Below are 21,879 nucleotides of genomic sequence, written 5' to 3'. Positions count from 1 at the left end.
ACAACTACTGAGCCTGCACTCTAGAGCCCACGAGCCACAACTACTGAAGCCCGTGCACCTACAGCCCATGCTACTTAACAAGAGAGGCCACTGCAATGAGAAGCCTGCACACTGCAAAGAGTAGCCCCCTGCTCACCACAACTAGAGAAAGCCCGTGCACAGCAATGAAGACCCAACACAGCCAAAAATAAATAAATAAATTTATTTAAAAAATAAAAATAAAATTCATGGGAGACGCAAGAGGGAGGGGATATTGGGATATATGTATACGTATAGCTGATTCACTTTGTTATACAATAGAAACTAACCCAACATTGTAAAGCAATTATACTCCAATAAAGATGTTAAAAAATTCATGTACAAGTTTTTGTTTGAACATGTGTTGTTATTTCACCTGGGCATATATGTAGAGAGAAATTGATGGATTATATGGTAATTCTAGGTTTAATATTTGAGGAACTGACAGACTGTTTTCCAAAGTGACTGCACCATTTTTTATTTGCACCACTCAGTTATGAGGGTTCCAGTTTCTCCGTATATCCTCAACAACATTTGTTATGATTCTAGCTTTTTGATTCTAGCCATCCTAGTGGCTATGTAGTGATATTTCATTAGTGGTTTTATTTTCCTTTTTTTTTTGGCCATACCACGCAGCATGCGGGATCTTAGTTCCCCAACCAGGGATTAAACATGCTCCCTGCAGTGGAAGTGCAGAGTCTTAACTGCTGGACTGCCAGGGAAGTCCCTCATTAGTGTTTTGATTTGCATTTCCTTGATGACTAATGATATGCAGCATTTTTTCATAGCTCCTGGTCATTTGTATATCTTTTTTGGACAAATATGTATGCAGATCCTTTGCCATTTTTAAACTGAGTTATTTGACTTTTATTATTAAGTAATAATAGTTCTTTATATTTTTCTATATAAGTTCCCTATCAGATATATGATATGCCAAGTTGTCTTCCATACTGTGGGTTGTGCTTTCACTCTCTTGCCTTAAAAACTTTACATTTAATTGTGGTAATATACACATATTATAAAATTTACTTGTTTTTTTTTTTTTTTTACTATATATAAAATAGATAAACAAGAAGGTCCCACTGTATAGCACAGGGAACTATATTCAATATCTTGTAATAAGCCAGAATGGAAGAGAATCTGAAAAAGAAAAATAAAAGCATGGGGTAAATCTATAAGCATTGATCTATATGTGCTGCAGAATGATGTAGCTAAGTTAAAAATTTCCAATTTGCTGGGAATTCCTGGCGGTCCAGTGTTTAGGACTCCACGTTTTCACTGCCAAGGTCCTGTGTTCCATCACTGGTCAGGGAAAAGAAAATTTCCAATTTGCAGTTATATATATATATATATATATATATATATATATATATATGTTTCCATCATGGTTACTTCTACTGAGTAGGACTAAGGGTGCTGAAGAATGGTTAAATTTCTCCACACTTTGAAATGTTTATTATGTATGACTTTTTACACTTAATTATTTCTTTTTTAATTTTAATTTATTTATCTTTTGGCTGCATTGGGTCTTCGTTGCTGCACGTGGGCTTTCTCTCTAGTTGCAGCGAGTGGGGGCTACTCTTCATTGCAGTGCCTGGGTTTCTCATGGCGGTGGCTTCTCTTGTTGCGAAGCATGGGCTCTAGGTGCGCGGGCTTCAGTAGTTGCGGCACGCAGGCTTCAGTAGTTGCGGTGCGTGGGCTTCAGTAGTTGCAGCGCGTGGGCTTAGTTGCTCTGAGGCATGTGGGATCTTCCCGGACCAGGGACTGAATCTGTGTCCCCTGCATTGGCAGGCGGATTCTTAGCCACTGCACCACCAGGGAAGTCCCTACATTTAATTTTTAAATGTTTAATTAAGCAGGTAATTCATGACTACCAAAAATAAAAATAAAATAATAAATTAGTCATTTGATTATAAACTATTAAAAATAAAATATGGGTACTTATTTTTGTTTAGCATGAGTTGTTTATTTTGTATATCAACTTTCAAAACCTCAGCCTGAGACACAGAGGTGTGCCTGAAGACTCACTCGTGGCATGTCTTCTACCATTGGCAACTAAATTCCCCATGCTCCTGTAGATAATGATGTAATTTGTTGCTTATAAGTCTTTTCAGCACTTACATAAAAAGAAGCTTAAATTGCTTCTTTTAAGTTATTTAAATTATATATATTTTTGTTTCTTCCTCTTGAAATGCAAAGGTAATGTGGTTTACATTTTGAAATATGCTTGCTTTCTTGTTCATTTAAAATAAATCCTGGAAATTCCCTGGTGGTCCAGTGGTTAGGACTCTGTGTTTTCACTGTCAAGGGCCTGGGTTAAATCCCTGGTCAGGGAACTAAGATCGCTCAAGCCAAGCAGCTCCACAAGCAAGCAAGCAAGCAAGCAATAAATAAATAAATAAATAGATAGATAAATAAAATCTTAAATAAATAAGTAGGTGAATAAAATAAATCCTGTACATGTTTTCCTATCAATGGTGGTGTGCTACCAGTACATGTGAGCAAGAACACTGGAGAGCTGCTGCTACAATCCCTAACCAGGCCACTCCTAGTCTGCAATGGCACCCAATGGGCAGCAGGATTAGTTAATCTCCAGGCAATCATGCTAGAGGATGCCCTGGGCAACAGTTGACCTCATCTACACATTTTTTACAGACTTTTAGGCCATTATCATGGTGTAGGTACTTGGTACCAAGAACAATGTTAAGCAAAATTTTCGAAGTGGAGATCTGATTGAAATTAAAAACTATTTATTTGGGGTTTGTTAGGACTGCAGCCCAGGAGACACGGATTCAAGAAGCACTTGAATTGTGTTCTGCTAGACTACAGAATAGGGATGGTTTATAAAGGCAAAAAGCTGCAAAGCTACGGTCAGTTACATAAATTGTTTGTCAAGAATTATAATTGGAGCTGACAGAAAGTGAGGGTACTTGTTATGCAAGGATTGGTTTGGGATGTGAAATGGTTGCATAGTTACCAGGGGAGACCTTGAAACAATAAGGTTGTAGCTGGCAGGTGTTGTTCTGAATATGGCTGGTGGTCCCTGGGTCTGGTTCAGTTCAAAGAAAGTTCAAGTTCTCAGTGGTAAAGAGATGTCTGAGATTAAATCCTCAATGGCCATCTGACTCCGTTTTACTATGTCTGAACTGTGATTACTCCATTATAATTTCAATTTGTCATCAACAACAACTCCTTATCCAAGGGCATCTCTTTGGGATAAAGCACTCTGTGATGATCTTGCCTCATAATCACACAAACACAAAGGTCACGTATCTCTGCACTTACTAAAAATCAAACTTTGGTACTTCATTGCAATCCTCAGACTGGTAAATTAGTTCCAATTTCTGAAACACATACTGGCACCTCAGTTGCACTCAGGAACCCAGAGAACAACCTGGGTGAGGGAGGCAGACTTTGCAGTGTCAAGAGGGTGAGGTGCCCTGTGTTCCCACAGGAGGATGTGAGTGACTTATTTGATTGCTTTTGTGCACAGACATGGAAATGATACTATACTACAGACTGATAAGACTGTAATACAGTCATCCCTAGGTAACCAGGGGGGATTGGTTCCAGGAGACACTGACTATACCACAATCCACCGTTGCTCAAGTCCCATAGTAGGCCCTCTATATCCCCAGGTTCTGCATACACAGATTCATCCAATGTCCAATGGAAATTTCAGTCTGAGTTTGGCTGAATGCTCCAACGCTAAACACAGGACTAGAGAGGACCGACTGTATATATGTTGAAAAAATCCGCACGTAAGTGGACCCTCGCAGTTCAAACTCATGTTTTGCGAGGGTCAACTGTACTATTCTGTAAAAGTACAATACTATACACTATAAAGTAATTATGTATATGCTAATTATATATATTCTATTTACATATAGTATAAGCTAATTACATATAATGCTATACTACATACTACCTATGCTATGTACAGGTAATATACTACATTTTACAGGTAATATACTACATTACAGAGTGTAATATACTACACTTTACTTTTTTTAGCTTTTAAAATATTTTTTTAAGTTTTATTTATTTAATTTTGGCTGCATTGGGTCTTCATTGCTGTGCGCGGGCTTTTTTTAGTTGTGGCGAGCAGGGGCTGCTCTTTGTTGCAGTGCGTGGGCTTCTCACTGCAGTGGCTTCTTTTGTTGCGGATCATGGGCTCTAGGCGCACGGGCTTCAGTAGTTGTGGCTCGCAGGCTCTAGAGCGCAGGCTCAGTAGTTGTGGCACAGGGGCTTACTTGCTCTGTGGCATGTGGGATCTTCACAGACCAGGGCTTGAACCCGTGTCCCCTGCGTTGGCAGGTGGATTCTTAACCACTGCGCCACCAGGGAAGTCCTACGCCATTTTATATAAGAAAAACTTCTCAGGAGCATGAAGAGGTGAGGGTCAGGGTCTGCAATGCCAGGAGTTATCCTGTTCCAACCACTCACGCTGCTATAATCATTTTCAGAAAGGCACCCCTCACGATGTGACCCTTCCTCACTTTATTTTCCCATTGGAAGCTCAGTGAGGGCGACAAAGGTTTCTGTGTCCTCACTCGGCCTCCATGTCCTCTGGAAGGTCTCCTCCGTATGGTATCCATCAACCCCCAGGTCTCACCCGCGCACTGAGGTCGCTCCGGTCCGCCTCACAGGCCGTCCCCACCGAGCCCTTGATCGCTGTCCCCTACTTGAACTTCCACTGATGGGGAGAGAGGCGGCCTCCAGACCTCGGACCCCAGGCTTCCCAGACACAGAAAGAGTACTTTCTGGGACCCTGGAAAGCACTGAAAGCTGCTGCAAGAGTAGGTGGGGACATGGCTCTGCCCATTTCTGCCTCTTGAGAAACCTGGAGCTTGTCTTCCGATTAAGGAGGAGGCACCACCTCCTGCGCCTGCGCACTTCAGGGATCCCGGGCGTTTTGCGCGTCTTATTTGGAGACGGTGTCGCGCGTTGCATTCTAGAGTTTTGGGAAGCAAAGGGGCCCCAGCGGCGGAGGGTCTGGCAGAGATCACCATTTCCCACAGGCCACGGGGCAGGAGATCTGCAGAGATTTTCCTGCACCAGGAAAGAGTTGTCACCAGACTCGGTAGGGGAGAGCCAAACTCTGGAAGCGGATGCCGAGGTGAGGGACCCCCCGGTGGTAGGCACATGTGCCACCGAAATCATAGCGTGCAGGGTTTTAGAACAAAGGGAGGATGATTTGGTAACAGTGGGGTCTGTCAGAGGGACTCTATAGCTAGGACAAGGCAGGGTGTCTCTTTTCGACATTATTGGTGGTTTTGAATGTATTGTGAAACTGTGCTTGTTGGTACACAGCTGACCTTTATGAGACAGCGGGTAATACTGTGCCTGAGCCTCGCACTCATGACATGGGTTCTGGGTTCCATCACTGCTTCACCTCACAGTCTCCTGAGGTCACAACAGAAAATTTCTAGAGTGGGATATTGTTTGATTTAAACATGTTTCCTAACAAACGGTCACAGAGTACACTAGAGATGGGAAATTTATAAGTTGGAAATGGTCTCAAGACCTTCTCTGGGAACACGTGATGTTGATGCGCAAGGATTAGATTAGGACACACGCAGCTGTATCCCATTGCGGAGGTCTGTGACATGCATCTTTGTGTCAGACCACAGCATTGCCAAGATATGACCCAAAAAACTTGGAGTCAACACAAAAGTGGACTCCAAGAGCCCTATCACTTTCTCACCAGTTATGTGAATGGCAACAAGAGCAAGTGTAGCCCTAGAAGGTACCTCTTTCCTAAGTCAGACTTCGTACCAAGAAAGTTCTGTTGTGACCCATGACCTTCCTCCATTCTAGTCCTTCCATTTCTTCTTATGAAGGATCACAGAAGGTGGAAAGAAGTGTTACACGTGTAAAAATCAAGGTTTGGGAAAGTTTAACATTATCCTAGCATGTGAAAGCATCTTTGTTGCTTTCTATTACTTTTTAGTACATACACATACTATTTGGAGTGTAGTTGTGAAATTTTACAAATGTATAGTTATACTACCATCAAGATAGAGTACACTTCATCATCTCAAAAGGACACTCTAGTGGTGCCTGGTTGTAATGAACCCTCCCTACCCTTAATCACTGATCTGTTTTAGCTTCTTATACCTTTGCCTCTTCCACAATGTCATATATATGGAACACCATGTTGTCTTATGTTCCCTGCTGGAAACTCTGATTCTGCATTTGTAAAAGTATGTAATTATACAAACCTTATAGTGTCCTTCTGAGTTTGCAATTTTTGACATTGCCCAGAAGAGTGGCACACATTATGCCTTCAAAACTGAGAGATTCCACTGTTATCAGCTATGGGAATTGAGGTAAGACCCAATGCTTAACTTTCTTCATTTGTATGTGGCAGGAATGATGGGGACAGGAGATCAAACGAGATACTAATAATTGTAAAGTCACATGTCAACACTGCTAAGAAAGCATAAATTAGTACTGAAAAAAAAAGGGGGAGCAAGTTTGGACTTATTTTGCTGTTTAATGAAACCAAAACTGTCACCCTTTACCCCATCTTCCCTAACATCTGCTGAAAGTGTAAACGTGGAAATGATCCCTGAAAACAGAAAAAATGAGCTTTGAGGGCTTTGTGCATAAACCTCCCAGCTGCTCCTCTTGTAAGAAGGCATAGGGACTTCCCTGATGGAGCAGTGGTTAAGAATCCGCCTGCCAATGCAGGGGACATGGGTTCGAGCTCTGGTCCAGGAAGATCCTACATGCTGTGGAGCAACTAAGCCCGTGTACCACAACTACTGAGCCTGCGCTCTAGAGCCTGTGAGCCACAACTACTGAAGACCGTGCGCCTAGAGCCTGTGCTCCGCAACAAGAGAAGCCACTGCAGTGAGAAGCCCGCACACCACAACAAAGAGTAGCCCCTGCTCGCCACAACTAGAGAAAGCCTGTGCACAGCAACGAAGACCCAACACAGCCATAAATAAATAAATAAATAAATAAATTTATAGAATAAAGTTTTTTTTTTAAAAAAAGAAGGCATAGACTATTTCCTGCTCTGAGGAAATATACCTCCTTTGCCACCACATTCAGATATTACTCAAAATGATACCCTCTGTCTGCAGCTCACCTCAATTATTCCTTGGATAATTGCCCTCTAAACATCCATAGTTATTTTTGGTGTTTCAACCAGGAAATCATATTGGACTTTCACAGATATCACTCTACTCATAGGAAAACGCATGATGAGCTACAGTTGTGCAGATGACCTTTACTCAAACCCAAAGGAATACCTTTAAAAGATTTATTCACTTGATGTTAGTCTGTTCAATTAATACATTTTATTTAATCAATAAAATTTGAAACACAGTATGAAATTATATCTAAGACACAATAAAGAGATAAATATCAGAAAGAAATAAAAATATTCCAATATAATACTGCATGTATTAAAAATTGTTTCTTTTTTCATTTCCAGATCGTGTGCAGTAATAGTCATGAGGTGTGTTCTTTTATTTCAGGTGAGTTCAAATCGATTTCCAGGGCTTAGACTTGCACTCCTGAAGTGTTCAAGTATGATTATCTTCAAAACAATTTTTTTTGCCATGGAAATAATAATTAACATTTTTCTTTTTATGGAATGTAATATTCAACAGATATTGTGGGTTTTCTTGTCGAGCTAGCAAAATTCGTATAATTTTCTTTTCTCTTTTCCACATAAGCACTGGGTTTGAGTGAATTTGCTGGATTGTTCACTTGGTTTGTGTATTTAAAATAGCAGCCTCTCAGCTGCACTTGGCCTTCACTGCTGAAGGGATGTGTGATACACCTTTACTGGGTTATCCTCATGGATCATTAACAGTGTTGCCCTCCCACACAATCATTGCAGCCAAGATCTGAACAGCATGCTGGTTTCTCCAAGAACACAGGCAGAACATTAATGACATCTCCTCTAAGGACATTAAGGACATACAAATATTGAAAAGAGAAGCTCACAAAAAGTAGATGGGACAAGGCCATGCATATAATGGGAGTCCCTGATAACTGTTAAATTTCTGGAAATTATTTGATAAGCTGAGGCCAGCTCCCTCCCTGACACCATGAAGAAACGGCTATTGTTCCCCATAGCACCTACAACATCTACATGGTTCTTTTGATGTTCTGGAGGCAACATATTCCGTGTTTACAAATTATACTTGAGCCCATTTTTGTTGTTATTTGCAAGTTTGCCACCTTGTATGGGTACCCTGCCACAAAAGGTTAAAGACTCTCTTCAATTACATGTGGCACTCCAGTTAGTGCCCTTAGAGAATCCTTCACTAGAGGCAGTATGTGGATGATTTGCCTCTTTGCTCTCCTTCTCAGACCTCCTCACAGGAAGATAGCAGCCACCTCCTAAAGCTTTTAGCCTTAAAGGAACATAAGGTCACCAGAGAAAAATTGCAGTTTGCCCGAACCCAGGTTCAGTATTTAGGGCATCTGATATCAGAACATGGGTGACACATAGATCCAGATAGACTTCATAGTTTCCTAAGTTTCATGGTTCCCAAAGTAAGCACCAATGGTGAGGTTTTCTCAGGCTAGTGGGTCACTGCCAAAACTGGATTCCAAATTTCTCTCTTATGGCTAAATCTCTGTATGTTTTACTCAACAGTAACAACCCTGACCCAATTTTATGGAAAGAACCAGACAACAAAGCCTTCAAGGCCTTAAAGAAGGGTTTGATGGGGACTTCCCTGGCAGTCCAGTGGTTAAGACTCTGCACTTCCAATGCAGGGGGCAGAGGTTCAACCCCTGCTTGGGAAACTAAGATCCCACATGCCATGTGGTGCAGCTAAAAAGAACAAAAAAGAAAAGAATTGCAAAGAAAAGAAGTGTTTAATGAACCCACCTATCCTTGGCATTCCAATTATCAGATTCCCTTCATCCTTTTGGTATATGAAAAGGAATGGAATGCCCTTGGGGAACTCACCCAAAAACATGTACCACCATCCACCCACAGCATAGGGTTTTATAGCCAGCCAACTGGACCCTGTGGCATGGGGACACACCCCTGCCTCAGCTTAGAGCCATTATGGCCACTGCCCTTTTGGTTATGGCCATGCATAAAATCATTGTGGGGTCCCCTTTAGCCATTTTTGTACCTCATGCATTAGAAGCTCTCCTAAATTTTCATCACACTCAAAATTTCTCAGGCAGCCACCTCACCTCCTATGAAGTCCCTTGTTAACTGCCCCTCACATAACTCTTTTACACTGTAAAAACTTTTAACTCTGCTACTCCTCTCCCTTCCATCACTTATGAAGTACTCACAACTGTTTTAACACTGACGGACCACCTCCTGACTTGTAATGATGTGCAGGAAATTCCATTGGGTAATGTTGACTTCTGATGGTTCACTGATGGTTCTTTTTTTTTTGCGGTATGCGGGCCTCTCTCTGTTGTGGCCTCTCCCATTGCGGAGCACAGGCTCCGGACGCGCAGGCCCAGCGGCCATGGCTCACGGGCCTAGCTGCTCCGCGGCATGTGGGATCTTCCCGGACCGGGGCACGAACCCGCGTCCACTGCATCGGCAGGCGGACTCTCAACCACTGCGCCACCAGGGAAGCCCTCACTGATGGTTCTTATTTAAAAGGTGACAATGACAAATACTGTGCTGGGTATGCTATTACAACTCCTTTTGATGTTGTTGAGGCAGCATCTTTACCTATGGCTGCTTTGACCCAACAGGTTGAATTACGTGCTCTTACACAGGCTTGCTTGTACATTAGCCAAGGACGAAACTGCCAGTGTTTGTACTGATAATAGATACGCTTTCACAGTAGCTCGTGATTTTGCAATGCTGTGGAAGCAACGTGTCTTCCTTACTTCCGATGGAAATAAAGTTAAAAATGGCCTCTATGTTCAGGAATTACTGAATGCAATAATTCCCCTTCTGCATTAGCTATTAAGATTCTGAGGCTTTTTTTTTTTTTTTTTTTTTTTTTTGGCTGTGCTGCACGGCTTGTGGGATCTTAGTTCCCTGACCAGGTATTGAACCCATGCCCCCCAGCAGTGGAAGCGTGGAGTCCTAACCACCGCCAGGGAATTCCCCAAAGGCATTTTAAATTTGACTCTCTGAAGCTAGGGAAAATCACCTCGCTGATATTTCTGCAAGTAATGCTGCCCTTAAAGGGATCTAGAGCAGCCAAATGTCTGTCATAGACCAAAGGGATATTTGCCCAAATAATTTAGAAAAACTGGCTAGAGAGGCCCAACAATTGGTCTCAGAAAAGGAAAAACAAGATTGGAAATTCAACAACTTTTGGTTTGATAAAAAGAGAAAGCTCTTCTTTGGACCAAATACCAACCCATTCCTACCAGAGATTCTAAAATTCCCACTCTTTACCACTATCCATGCATTAAACCATTGGTCAAGTGACAAAATGATATCCTTCATCACTCAATATTGGTGGGGAAACATTAACAAGTCCACAAAAAGTGCCTACCTCACTTGTCCCACTTGTCCAAAGCATAGCCCAGTGAAGCCTTTCTGTTTTGCTACTAAACATTTAAAACTGCGTAATGGGGATTTCCCTGGTGGCGCAATGGTTAAGAATTCGTCTGCCAATGCAGGGGACACGGGTTCAAGCCCTGGTCCGGGAAGATCCCACATGCTGTGGAGCAACAAAGCTCATGTGCCACAACTACTGAGCCTGTGCTCTAGAGCCCACGAGCCACAAGTACTGAGCCCGAGTGCCGCAACTACTGAAGGCCACGTGCCTAGAGCCCGTGCTCCACGACAAGAGAAGCCACTGCAATGAGAAGCCCGCGCACCACAATGATGAGTAGCCCTGGCTTGCCACAACTAGAGAAAGCCCACACGCAGCAACGAAGACCCAATGCAGCCAAAAATAAATAAATAAATAAATTTATTAAAAAATAAAAATAAAAAAAAATAAAACTGCCTAATGAACTATTTGAGGCCAGCAAATAGATTTCATGCAACTTCCTGTCTAATAAATATAAATATGTTTAAGACATGGGTCTGTTATGTTTTCATACTGGACTGAAGCCTTCCCTTACAGACATGGTACTGCCTCTACTGTGGCTAAAATCCTTTTGGAAAAGATTATCGCTACCAGGGGAACTCCTCAAATTTCACAGTGATTGAAGAACCCACTTTACTGGTTAGGTGCTTTGACAAGTCTCTGCTGTTTGATGGGCAACACTGTCACTGTGCTTACCACCCTCAATCGTCTGGTTTAGTCAAACACACTAATGGTATTAAGACTCAACTGGCAGAATTTGTTGAGGCCCTACAAATACCTTGACCAAACGCACTGCCGTTAGTTCTTCTAAATCTCAGACCCACCCCTTTTGGAACTCATAAACTCTCACCCTTTGAGACAGTCACAGGACACCCAATGCACTTGACCTACTGCTTCTTTTGACCCACAACTGATAAAAGAGGAGATGCTCCAACATTGCAAAGGCCTAATTGTTTTTATGAAAAGTATCATGTTTTGGTAGAAATGTCTTTTCACAGTGTACCCTTGGGAAACAAAGACCTTTAAGTATCACATCTTGCAACCTGGACATTTCATTTATTCAAAAATACACCTCCAGAAGAACTCTCTTCAACCTCATTGGAAACACCCCTATCAAGTAGTGCTGACCAACCCTTGTGCCATCAAATTCCAAGGAATGGACTCTTGGATTCACGTGACACACCTATGACACACCTAAAGAAAACATCAAACCCTGACTGGAGCTGCACATAATCTGGTGACCTGAAAGTAAAGGTTTCCCAGAATTGAAGCAGACAAGATTTGATGAGACAGCTTTCCCAAGATATCAGGACCAGGTCTGCTGGAAGTTTGTTGCCAAACCCTTGATGATGACATAACTCTTCAGATGATAGCCAATGCTTATTATCTTAATAACATATGGACTAGATAAAAAGTGCCTGAAGGTTCTCTCTCTTACCCCTTCTTGTTACTCAAATGTGACCTTAGTAGGTTTCTTATCTGGGCACTTTCCCTTTGACATAAGATACTAAACCCAGGAAACCCTGACACTGAGGGGAAAAAACTGCTGAAACTATATAGAAAACCTGACTCTTGATCAGCAATGCTTTCAGAGAAAGATCTTCATCAAAAGGGGAAAATGGAAAAAATGAATACACAGAAACCTCAAATAGAGTGGGCAGACCAAAAGGGGGAGCTCTCACATCCTGCAATGACAGTAGAGCCCAAGAAGAAAGAAGAAAGATACCTCTTCTTTCCTGGCAAGGACTCAGCCAATGAAAAGTCACTGACGCTCTGTTTACTACAGCCCTTCCAACTTTCTTTTCTGCTCTATAAAAGTGTTCACCTTCCCTTGCTGTGCGGGGACTTGCAGTGTGACTCGCCATGTTGCAGACCACAAGTTGCAGTTCTCCGCTGACCCTGAATAAACTCACCTTTGCTAGAGAAGTCTTGTAGTCTATTTGTTTCAGGTCAAGAAGGTAAAAGGTTAGGTTATTGATTTGTGATCTCTTGTTAACACAGGCATTAATTGCAAATAGAAATATTTCTATGTACTATTTTAGATGCAAACTATAAACTTTGACTCCTTAGGCATGATATAATGTTCCTCATTATCTCTAATTATATTTTTTGTTTTAAAGTCTATTTTGTGGGCTTCTCTGGTGGCGCAGTGGTTAAGAATCCACCTGCCAATGCAGGGGACAGGAGTTCAATCCCTGGTCTGAGACGATCCCACATGCTGCGGAGCAACTAAGCCTGTGCACCACAACTACTGAGCCTGCACTTTAGAGCCCGTGAGCCACAACTACTGAACCTGTGTGCCACACTACTGAAGCCCGTGTGCCTAGAGCCCATGCTCCACAACAAGAGAAGCCACCACAACGAGAAGCCCATGCACCTCAACCAAGAGTAGCCCCGCTTGCCACAACTAGGGAAAGCCCGTGCGCAGCAACCAAGACCCAACACAGCCAAAAGTAAATAAATTAAATAAATAAATAAAAAATAAAATCTATTTTGCTAGATATTTTTATAATCTCTCCAGTTGTAGAATCATACTCCCCTAGACCTCATTGATTCCTCCCATGGTGGTTCCACATTCTTAACTGAACCCTTTCTCCTTGACACAGTGTCTAATTTGCACCCATGAGATTTTAATTTGTGGAGAGGACTGGCAACACTGCTGGTGGGTGGGCTGAGTCCTGACATGAAAATGTACATACTTTTTTTTGTTTGTTTTTTTGTGGTACGCAGGCCTCTCACTGTTGTGGCCTCTCCCACCGTGGAACACAGGCTCCGGACGTGCAGGCCCAGCGGCCATACCCCACGGGCCCAGCCGCCCCACGGTACGTGGGATCCCCACGGACCAGGGCACAAACCCACGTCCCTGCATCAGCAGGAGGACTCCTAACCACTGTGCCACCAGGGAAGCCCCACACTTTAAATTAAATACAATAAAACATGACTGAAGACATATTAGGGATTACACTCAGCTATGAATAACAGGAAACACACAGAACCTGCCTGATATGAGGAAGGTGCTGATGCTACACAGAAGGACTGCATCAGAGCAGTCACTGCACAGTGCAGTAGAGGAACAAACTCTCATGTAGTTCTTTTGGACTGTACCACTGTAACTGTCATAGTGGAATGGGGAGCACATAGTCAGGAGCAGTATAAACAGAACAAGATGTTTACAAATTAGACCTTATACAAATAAGATCTAGAGAACAGGGTGCTCAGTGCTTCAGAGAATATTCTTAACCATGACAGTCTAAATTTCTTACAAGGTGGACACATGAGAGCTTGCAGGAAAATCCAAACTGTATTGGATCTTTAATGTTGAATTTGGGGAAAACTGTATAAGCCTACAGCTCAGGTCAAGTGGAAGTCAAGCAGTCTACGGTGGTTTTGAGGATATACTTGACTGATAGGGAAAATAATGTGGAAGACGGGCTGGAAGCAAGTGCCTACAAAGGCCCTATGCTTCTGTCTCCTTCTGTACAGGTGACTTCAAAACCGGACTAAATCATACTTCATTTCTGCATTCCAAGTTTCATGTAAGTTAGGCTTTGGTGACTTCTCACATGGGATCATAAGGCAACACATTCTAGAAAATGTAGTTCACGTTACTCACGTTCATATAACAGGATCAAGGGACATTGCCAAATCTAAATTTTATTGTCCTTTCACACGTCTCTTCTTCTTTTTTTTTTTTTTTGCAGTATGTGGGCCTCTCACTGTTGTGGCCTCTCCCGTTGTGGAGCACAGGCTCCGGACGTGCAGGCTCAGCGGCCATGGCTCACGCGCCCAGCCGCTCTGCAGCATGTGGGATCCTCCCGGACCAGGGCATGAACCCGTGTCCCCTGCATCGGCAGGCGGACTCTCAACCACTGCGCCACCAGGGAAGCCCCATCTCTCTTCTTAATGTAAATTCCATAGTCCAAATCCCAACCAAAAGAAATGACAAAATGTAAAGGACAAAAGATGAAGATAATTCACAAGAGACTGCACTATGATAAACTTTGCATACTTACAAGTATACAGCAATTATATATTCCATGGAAAATAAAATAAGGATCTTTAGGCAATAAAAAGACAGTTTTCTGCTAAATAAGGTGGAATATATATATATATGAAATGAATAAGGCATATCCAGTACTCGCCACAGGAAGCCAGTAGGAAAGAAAAACCAAACTGGCATTTTTCAATGTTCTTTTTCTTACACGTAACTTACAAAATTAGGTAAAAATTAAACCTACTTGCATACTAGAAATAAACTTCAATTCATGGTTCCAATAGACTTCAGAATAGACACACAAAAAATTACTAAATAACTAAAAGAAGAGACTACCTATTAATTTTTTAGGAACTCTTGCTTAATGAGTACCTACAAAATTATCTCATTTCAATGTGTACTTTGAAAACGAATTAGAAATCCATACTAGAGAGAATCACTTTAAGAATGAGTCAATTACAAAGAAAATTTATAACATTTCTTTCATGTTGTGAATTTTCAGACAGCATACCCATAGTATTTACATGGAGATAATTTCTTTCCAGTGCAGTTTTCATATGACTTTGAAAATATTTGTTAAAATTGAAAAGTTTCCCATATTTTTCAGTTACAAGGTTTCTAACGCATGTACATTTTTTTTTTTTTTTTTTTTTTTTTTGCGGTACGCGGGCCTCTCACTGTTGTGGCCTCTCCTGTTGTGGAGCACAGGCTCCAGACGTGCAGGCTCAGTGGCCATGGCTCATGGGCCCAGCCGCTCCGCGGCATGTGGGATCTTCCCAGACCGGGGCACGAACCTGTGTCCCCTGCATTGGCAGGTGGACTCTCAACCACTGTGCCACCAGGGAAGCCCCGCATGTACATTTTCACATAGTTTTGTAAGGATGTGGGGCAAATGAAGGTTTTCCTACATAGTTTACATTCAATACAATTCTCCCCAGTGCAAGTTCTTTCGTGGCTTTCCAAGGAAATGGGACTGAAGGCTTTCCCACATTCCTTACATATATAGTTTCTCTCTAGTGTGCACTCTCATGTGTCCTTGGAAACGTGTGATACATGAAGGCTTTCCCACATTCCTTACATTCAGTTTCTGTCTAGTACGAGTTCTTTCATGTATCTGAATATAACAGTGCTGAAAGCTTTGCCATACTGTTTGCAAAAATAGGGTTTCTCTCCAGTGTGAGCTCTTTTATGTATTTGGAATGAACTGGGACAAATAAAGGCTTTCACACATTCCTTACATTTGTAGTGCTATTCTCCATTATGAGTTTTTTCATGGCTTTGAAAAGAACTGGGACAACTGAAGGCTTTACTACAAGTTTTACATTGATAGGGTTTCTCTCCAGTGTGAGTGTTTTTATGTACTTGTAAAGAACTGGGACAATCAAAGGCTTTCCCACAATCCTTACATTTGCAAGGTCCATCACCAGTATGCATTATCATGTGTCTTTGAACATTTGAGGGATAAATAAAGGCCTTTCCACATTCCTTACATTCATAGGGTTTCTCTCCAGTATGAGTTCTTTCGTGTTTTCGAATGGAACTAAGATAAGTGAAGGCTTTACCACATTGCTTACATTCTTCATGTATTTGACGACAACATAGAAAACTGAAGGCTTTACCACATTCCTTACACTTATATGGCTTTTCTCCACTGTGAGTCCTTTCATGACAATGAAAGTAATTGGGACAATCAAAGACTTTCCCACAGTCTTTACATTTATAAGGTCCATCTCCAGTATGCTTCATCATATGTCTTTGAAATTTGGCAAGATAACTGAAGGCTTTCCCACATTCCTTACATACATAGGGTTTCTGTCCAGAATGAGTCCTCTCATGTTTTCGACAGGAATTTGGACAACTGAAAGCTTTACCACAATTTTTACACGTATAGGGCTTTTCTCCACTGTGTCTCCTTTCATGACTTCGAAAGGATCTGGAATAACTGAAGGCTTTACCACATTGTTTACATTCATAGGGTTTCTCTCCAGTATGAGTTCTCTCATGTTTTCGAAAGGAACTTGAACAACTAAAGGTTTTACCACATTTTTTACATTCATAGGGCTTTTCTCCAGTATGTGTCCTTTCATGTCTTCGAATGTAACTGGCACAACTGAAGGCTTTACCACACTGCTTGCATTCATATGGTTTCAATCCACTATGAGTTCTCTCATGTTTTACAAAGTAACTGGGACAATTGAAAGCTTTACCACATTGCTTACATTTATAAGGTTTCTCTCCAGTGTGCGTTATTTCATGAATTTGACAGTATCTGAGAGAACTGAGGGCTTTACCACAGTGCTTACATCTATAGGGCTTCTCTCCAGTATGAGCTTGTTCATGTTTTTGAAAGTTGTGGTGATATCTGAAGGCTTTTCCACATCTTTTACACTCATAGGGTTTCTCTCCAGTGTGAATCCTTTCATGCCTTTGAATAGACTGGCGAAGCTTGAAGGCCTTCCCACATTTCTTACAATCATAGGGTTTCTCCCCAGTGTGAATCTTCTCATGGGTATGTCTGGACTGACGATGCTTGAAGGCTTTCCCACATTCCTTGCATTTATATGGCTTCTCCTCATATTCCTGATACTCACATGGTTTGGGTGTAGTACAAGATGTCATGTGCCTATTAAAGGATGAATGATGCATGAAGATTCGTCCACATACACTGAATTCACATAGTTTTATTCCAGTTTTCTTTTTATGATTATGATTTGAAATTTGGCTAAATGTTTCCCCATATTGACTACCTTCTTTATTTTTACAGAGTCTCTCTACCATATGACTGCTGTAAAAAATAAGAAGCATATTATTATTGAATTATTTATTAATTATATTTAGTAATAGTTATGACAATGAAAATTTTACCATTTTAAAAGAAAGTGCACATTTTCTGCACATTCTGATTGAAACTGAATTTACTAAAGCTCTGCAAGATAATCATAGCAATTATCAAAACAGTAATATTCATAAATGGTGATTCTGAATACTGATTCCAAGTGTACTATTTTTCAAACACTCAACATTTAGGACACATTTGAGAAAAAAGGTTTGATGCAAAAATTCTAAGATTCATTAATTTTAAGGCTGGGCTGATTTATTTTAATTCTTTGTTTTACAATGTCATGGCATAAACAATCTTGAGAAAGAAGAAGCTAGAGGAATCAGGCTCCCTGATTTCAGACTATAACTACAAAGCCACAGTAATCAAAACAGTATGGTACTAGCACAAAAGCAGACCATAGATCAATGGAAAAGGATAGAAAGCCCAGAAATAAACTCATGCACTTATGGTCAATTAATCTATGACAAAAAAGGCAAGAATATACAATAGAGAAAAGACAGTGTCTTCAACAAGTGGTGCTGGGAAAACTGGACAGCCACATGTAAAAGAATGAAACTAGAACATTCTCTAACACCATATACAAAAATAAACTCAAAATGGATTAAAGACCTAAATGTAAGACTGGATACTGTAAAACTCCTAGAGGAAAACATAGGCAGAACACTCTGACATAAATCGCAGCAATATTTTTTGGGATCTGTCTCCTAGAGTAATGGAAACAAAAGCAAAAATAAACAAATGGAACCTAATGAAATTTAAAAGCTTTTGCACAGCAAAGGAAACCATAAACAAAATGAAAAGACAACCTACTGAATAGGAGAGAGTATCTGCAAACGATGCAACTGACAAGGGATTAATTTCCAAAATATACAAATAGCTCATACAGCTCAACATCAAAACACCAAAGGACTCATACAGCTCAATATCAAAACACCAAAGGACCCAATCAGAAAATGGGCAGAAGACTGAAATAGACGTTTCTCCAAAGAAGACACACAGATGGCCAACAGGCATGTGAAAAGATCCTCCACACCACTAATTATCAGAGAAATGCAAATCAAAACTACGAGGTATCACCTCACACCGGCCAGAATGGCCATCATTAAAAAGTCTACAACAATAAATGCTGGAGGGGGTATGGAGAAAAGGGGACCCTCCTACACTGCTGGTAGGAATGTAATTGGTGCAGCCACTCTGAAGAACAGTATGGAGGTTCCATAAAAAAGTAAAAATAGAATTACCATATGATCCAGCAATCCCACTCCTGGGCATATATCTGGAAAAGACAAAAACTCTAATTCGAAAAGAAACATGCACCCAGTATTCATAGCAGCACTATTTACAACACCCAAGACATGGAAGTAACCTAAATGTCCATCACAGATGAATGGATAAAGAAAATGTGGTATCACTTACACATGGAATCCAAAAAATGATACAAATGAACTTATTTATAAAACAGACTCAGAGACATAGAAAACAAACATGGTTACCAAAGGGGAAAGGGTGGAGGAGGGATAAATTGGGAATTTGGGATTAACAGATACACACTACTCTATATAAAACAGATAACAAAGACTTGCGGTATAGCACAGGGAACTATATTCAATATTTTGGAATACCCTATAATGGAAAAGAATTGGAAAGAGAATGGATATATATATATATATACGTATAACTGAATCACTTTGCTGTACACCCGAAACTAACACAACATTGTAAATCAACTCTACTTGAATAAAAGAAAAAATGTCATGGCATACAAACATTCTGTCATGGGACATTGCTTTCTCATGTGAGTATAACTCACCTTAGATTTGTCCCATGATTTTCATACTGATCTTCAGTATCAGGGTCTTCCCATTTTTCTCCTAAAATGCAGACCAACAACAAAAATCATTCTAAGTTATAAAATATCATAGAAAAGTTGTTACATGACAGGTCCATGATGAACTATGACCATGTCTGGTTTATTTACTAATGTAGTCCCTTTCCACATTTCACCTCTTGAAAGGGTTGATGAGCAAGCAACACTGGTTCTCTAATTGACTAAGTAATTAAGTAAGAATGTCATCATCCCTACCTATTGAGGTCAAGTTCTTAAAGGTTTCCTGCATCACATCTCTGTAGAGTTTCTTCTGGGATAGATCCAGCAGAGCCCACTCCTCTGTGGTGAACTTCACACTCACATCCTCAAAGGTCACTGAATCCTAAAACATCCCAAATACGTATGTGAGAGAATGGACAGAATGAAGAGCATCAGCAATCTATACTCAATTCATTGGAAGTTCACATATGACTCTGCGGTCTCCAAACATTTGTTCTATAACTTTGTCATTAGAACTCTCACTCTATGGTGACACTCCCTCATGAATTCAAGAGCATCATGAACACAAGGAATTTACTGCTACATTTGTATTGTGATCACTTCAAGTCTTTATTCCTCTCTGTCAAGACATAGAGCACCTTGGAGAAATAAGAGAAACTTACTATACAGATGAAAGAAATAATCCATTTTAAGCACACCGGTTCATTCTGATAAAAACTTTCTCATTCCCTCTTTAGTACCCACCATATCGTGCAGCACTATACGAGCACAGGTTCACATCTGCATGAGGTTTTAACAAATAACAACACAGTGAAGAACTGGAAGGTTTTCTTTCTATTCTTATCATCAGACACGAGGCCAAAAGTCCTGTGGAAATCCAACCTGTAACAAGATCCAGCTAGTCATATTGTCCTGAAGTACTCCAGGCTAATAGAAGTAGTCAGATCCAGGTGGGTGAATGAAAATAATCTTGTGGAGGAGTATAAATTAAAATTTATATAATATTTATCACATACTCAGTTTTGCTTTCCTTTCTCTATCTCATTTCATGGGGTAGGAAGTTATTCAGAGTCAGAGCCGAGGCATGAGGAGGAAAACAGGACAACTCACACCTCCACAAAATCCCTATATTCATGTGCCTCGGGATGGCTTCTGAACAATTTTTAGAACACCCATACTGAGATGATAAGATCACAGAAGATCCCTTTTCGGCAGAATCATACAACTATAATCTGGGCCTTGATGACCTTGAGGAACAGGTTAAGACAAAGTTTGCAAGGGCTTCATTAAAATCTTCAATGGTTTCATGGTGAATTTGCACAAATTATAAAAATACATAAAGAGTTCAACAGTGCTTTCTCAAAAAAAAACAAAAAAACCAAAAAATCCCCCACAAAACCCTTTTCTCTTATATCAGCAAGTGATACCTGACCAGCCACTCTAAAGACTGTCCTCCCACCTTCTCTCATTTCTGAGCTCCCAGGTGGGGCACAGCAGCATGACAGCCCATCCTAGGTATAGGAATTCCCCAGTGGCATAATTTCCTAAATGCTGGTCCCTGAAAGAGACCAATTACCCATTGATGTCCATGTGAAGGGAACAGAAAAAAGGCTCCCATCCATCAGTTCTGATGCTAGAATTAGCTTGTTTGGTAGAGCAACATCAACGATCCAGCAGATCGTTGTGGGTCCAGGGAGTAAGAGGAGCCGCCTAGGGAAGCCCTAATTACTCTTTCTTCACTGGAACAACAGCACTTGCTCGTAACAAAGTCCAACTACCTAGTGTGCAAAAGACAGTGAACATTAGCAGGCCCAAGAATGCTTAGCCTTAGAAATGCTTGCTCACAAATTTCATCTTTCACTAGTATCTGGGATCTGTGATTTGGGGAGTAAGCCAACCAACCTTACAGATAAAAGTGCCTCAGTGAGCCTAAAGTGTATATGGTAAACTCCTGTTTTCCTTTGGAGACTGGTAATTTTGTGTCATGTTCAGCAGAAGGTGCCTACCTGATCAGCACCCACCTCCCTAAACAACTATGGGCACTGAGTCTCTAACCTGTTACTTGGAGAACTGAGCCCATCCTACGTGGTAAGACCAAGAGACAACATTTGAGAGCTTGCTTCTGGTTTCCTCCACACCAAATTTAATTCAATACTAAACAACACTAATACAAAATATTTAATGATCCTCATGTAAAAAAATTTTTTTAAATTATTGGGTAATGTCAAAGTAGACTGAAGTAAGTAAAATGATGGCATGTGTTCTTAGAAAGAATTCAGCGTCACCCAGATGTCATCTCTCCCAAATGATACATTTATTAAATTTCGCAAATACCTAAAACAGTTTTTAGGACTCGATAAAAGCTACTCCTCCAAACCTAATACAAAGAAGGAATGTCCAAAAATGGACAAAGTCTTCTATGGAAAAACATGGCAGTCTACCTAACACACCTCTATGGTAATTCAGAGGATACAAGTATTAGTAGAAAGAAAAACAAACAGAACAAAGGAAAGGAAAAGTGCCTTCCATAGACCAGCATTTAATATGGAAAGTTGTTCAAGGACAGAACAGGAGAGTGGTGGCAAATATCATGAACACTTGACAACATAAGGGACAAACTATTATCCAGTTGGAAAAATGCAGCATATTTCCCTCCATTCCATAGACAATAGCCTCCTCATTGTAGATTTAAATGTGA

General features: G+C 40.9%; 1 protein-coding gene across 1 annotated transcript; it reads right to left on the bottom strand.

Moving 5' to 3' along the window:
• Nucleotides 1-15,591: 15,591 nt before the first annotated feature.
• Nucleotides 15,592-19,557, bottom strand: LOC103089105 (zinc finger protein 709-like). The gene is given in 4 exon segments (XM_082931207.1): nt 15,592-16,088; nt 16,131-17,296; nt 19,164-19,224; nt 19,437-19,557. Coding segments are annotated over 4 exon segments (1,758 nt in total). The 5' UTR covers nt 19,471-19,557.
• Between the last annotated feature and the right edge of the window lie 2,322 nt (nt 19,558-21,879).

Source organism: Lipotes vexillifer, unplaced genomic scaffold (genome assembly GCF_000442215.2).
Source record: "Lipotes vexillifer unplaced genomic scaffold, Lipotes_vexillifer_v1.1 scaffold469, whole genome shotgun sequence".
Classification (NCBI taxonomy): domain Eukaryota; kingdom Metazoa; phylum Chordata; class Mammalia; order Artiodactyla; family Lipotidae; genus Lipotes; species Lipotes vexillifer.
Note: the sequence above shows the minus strand (reverse complement) of the source record. Positions and strands in the feature narration are given on the sequence as shown.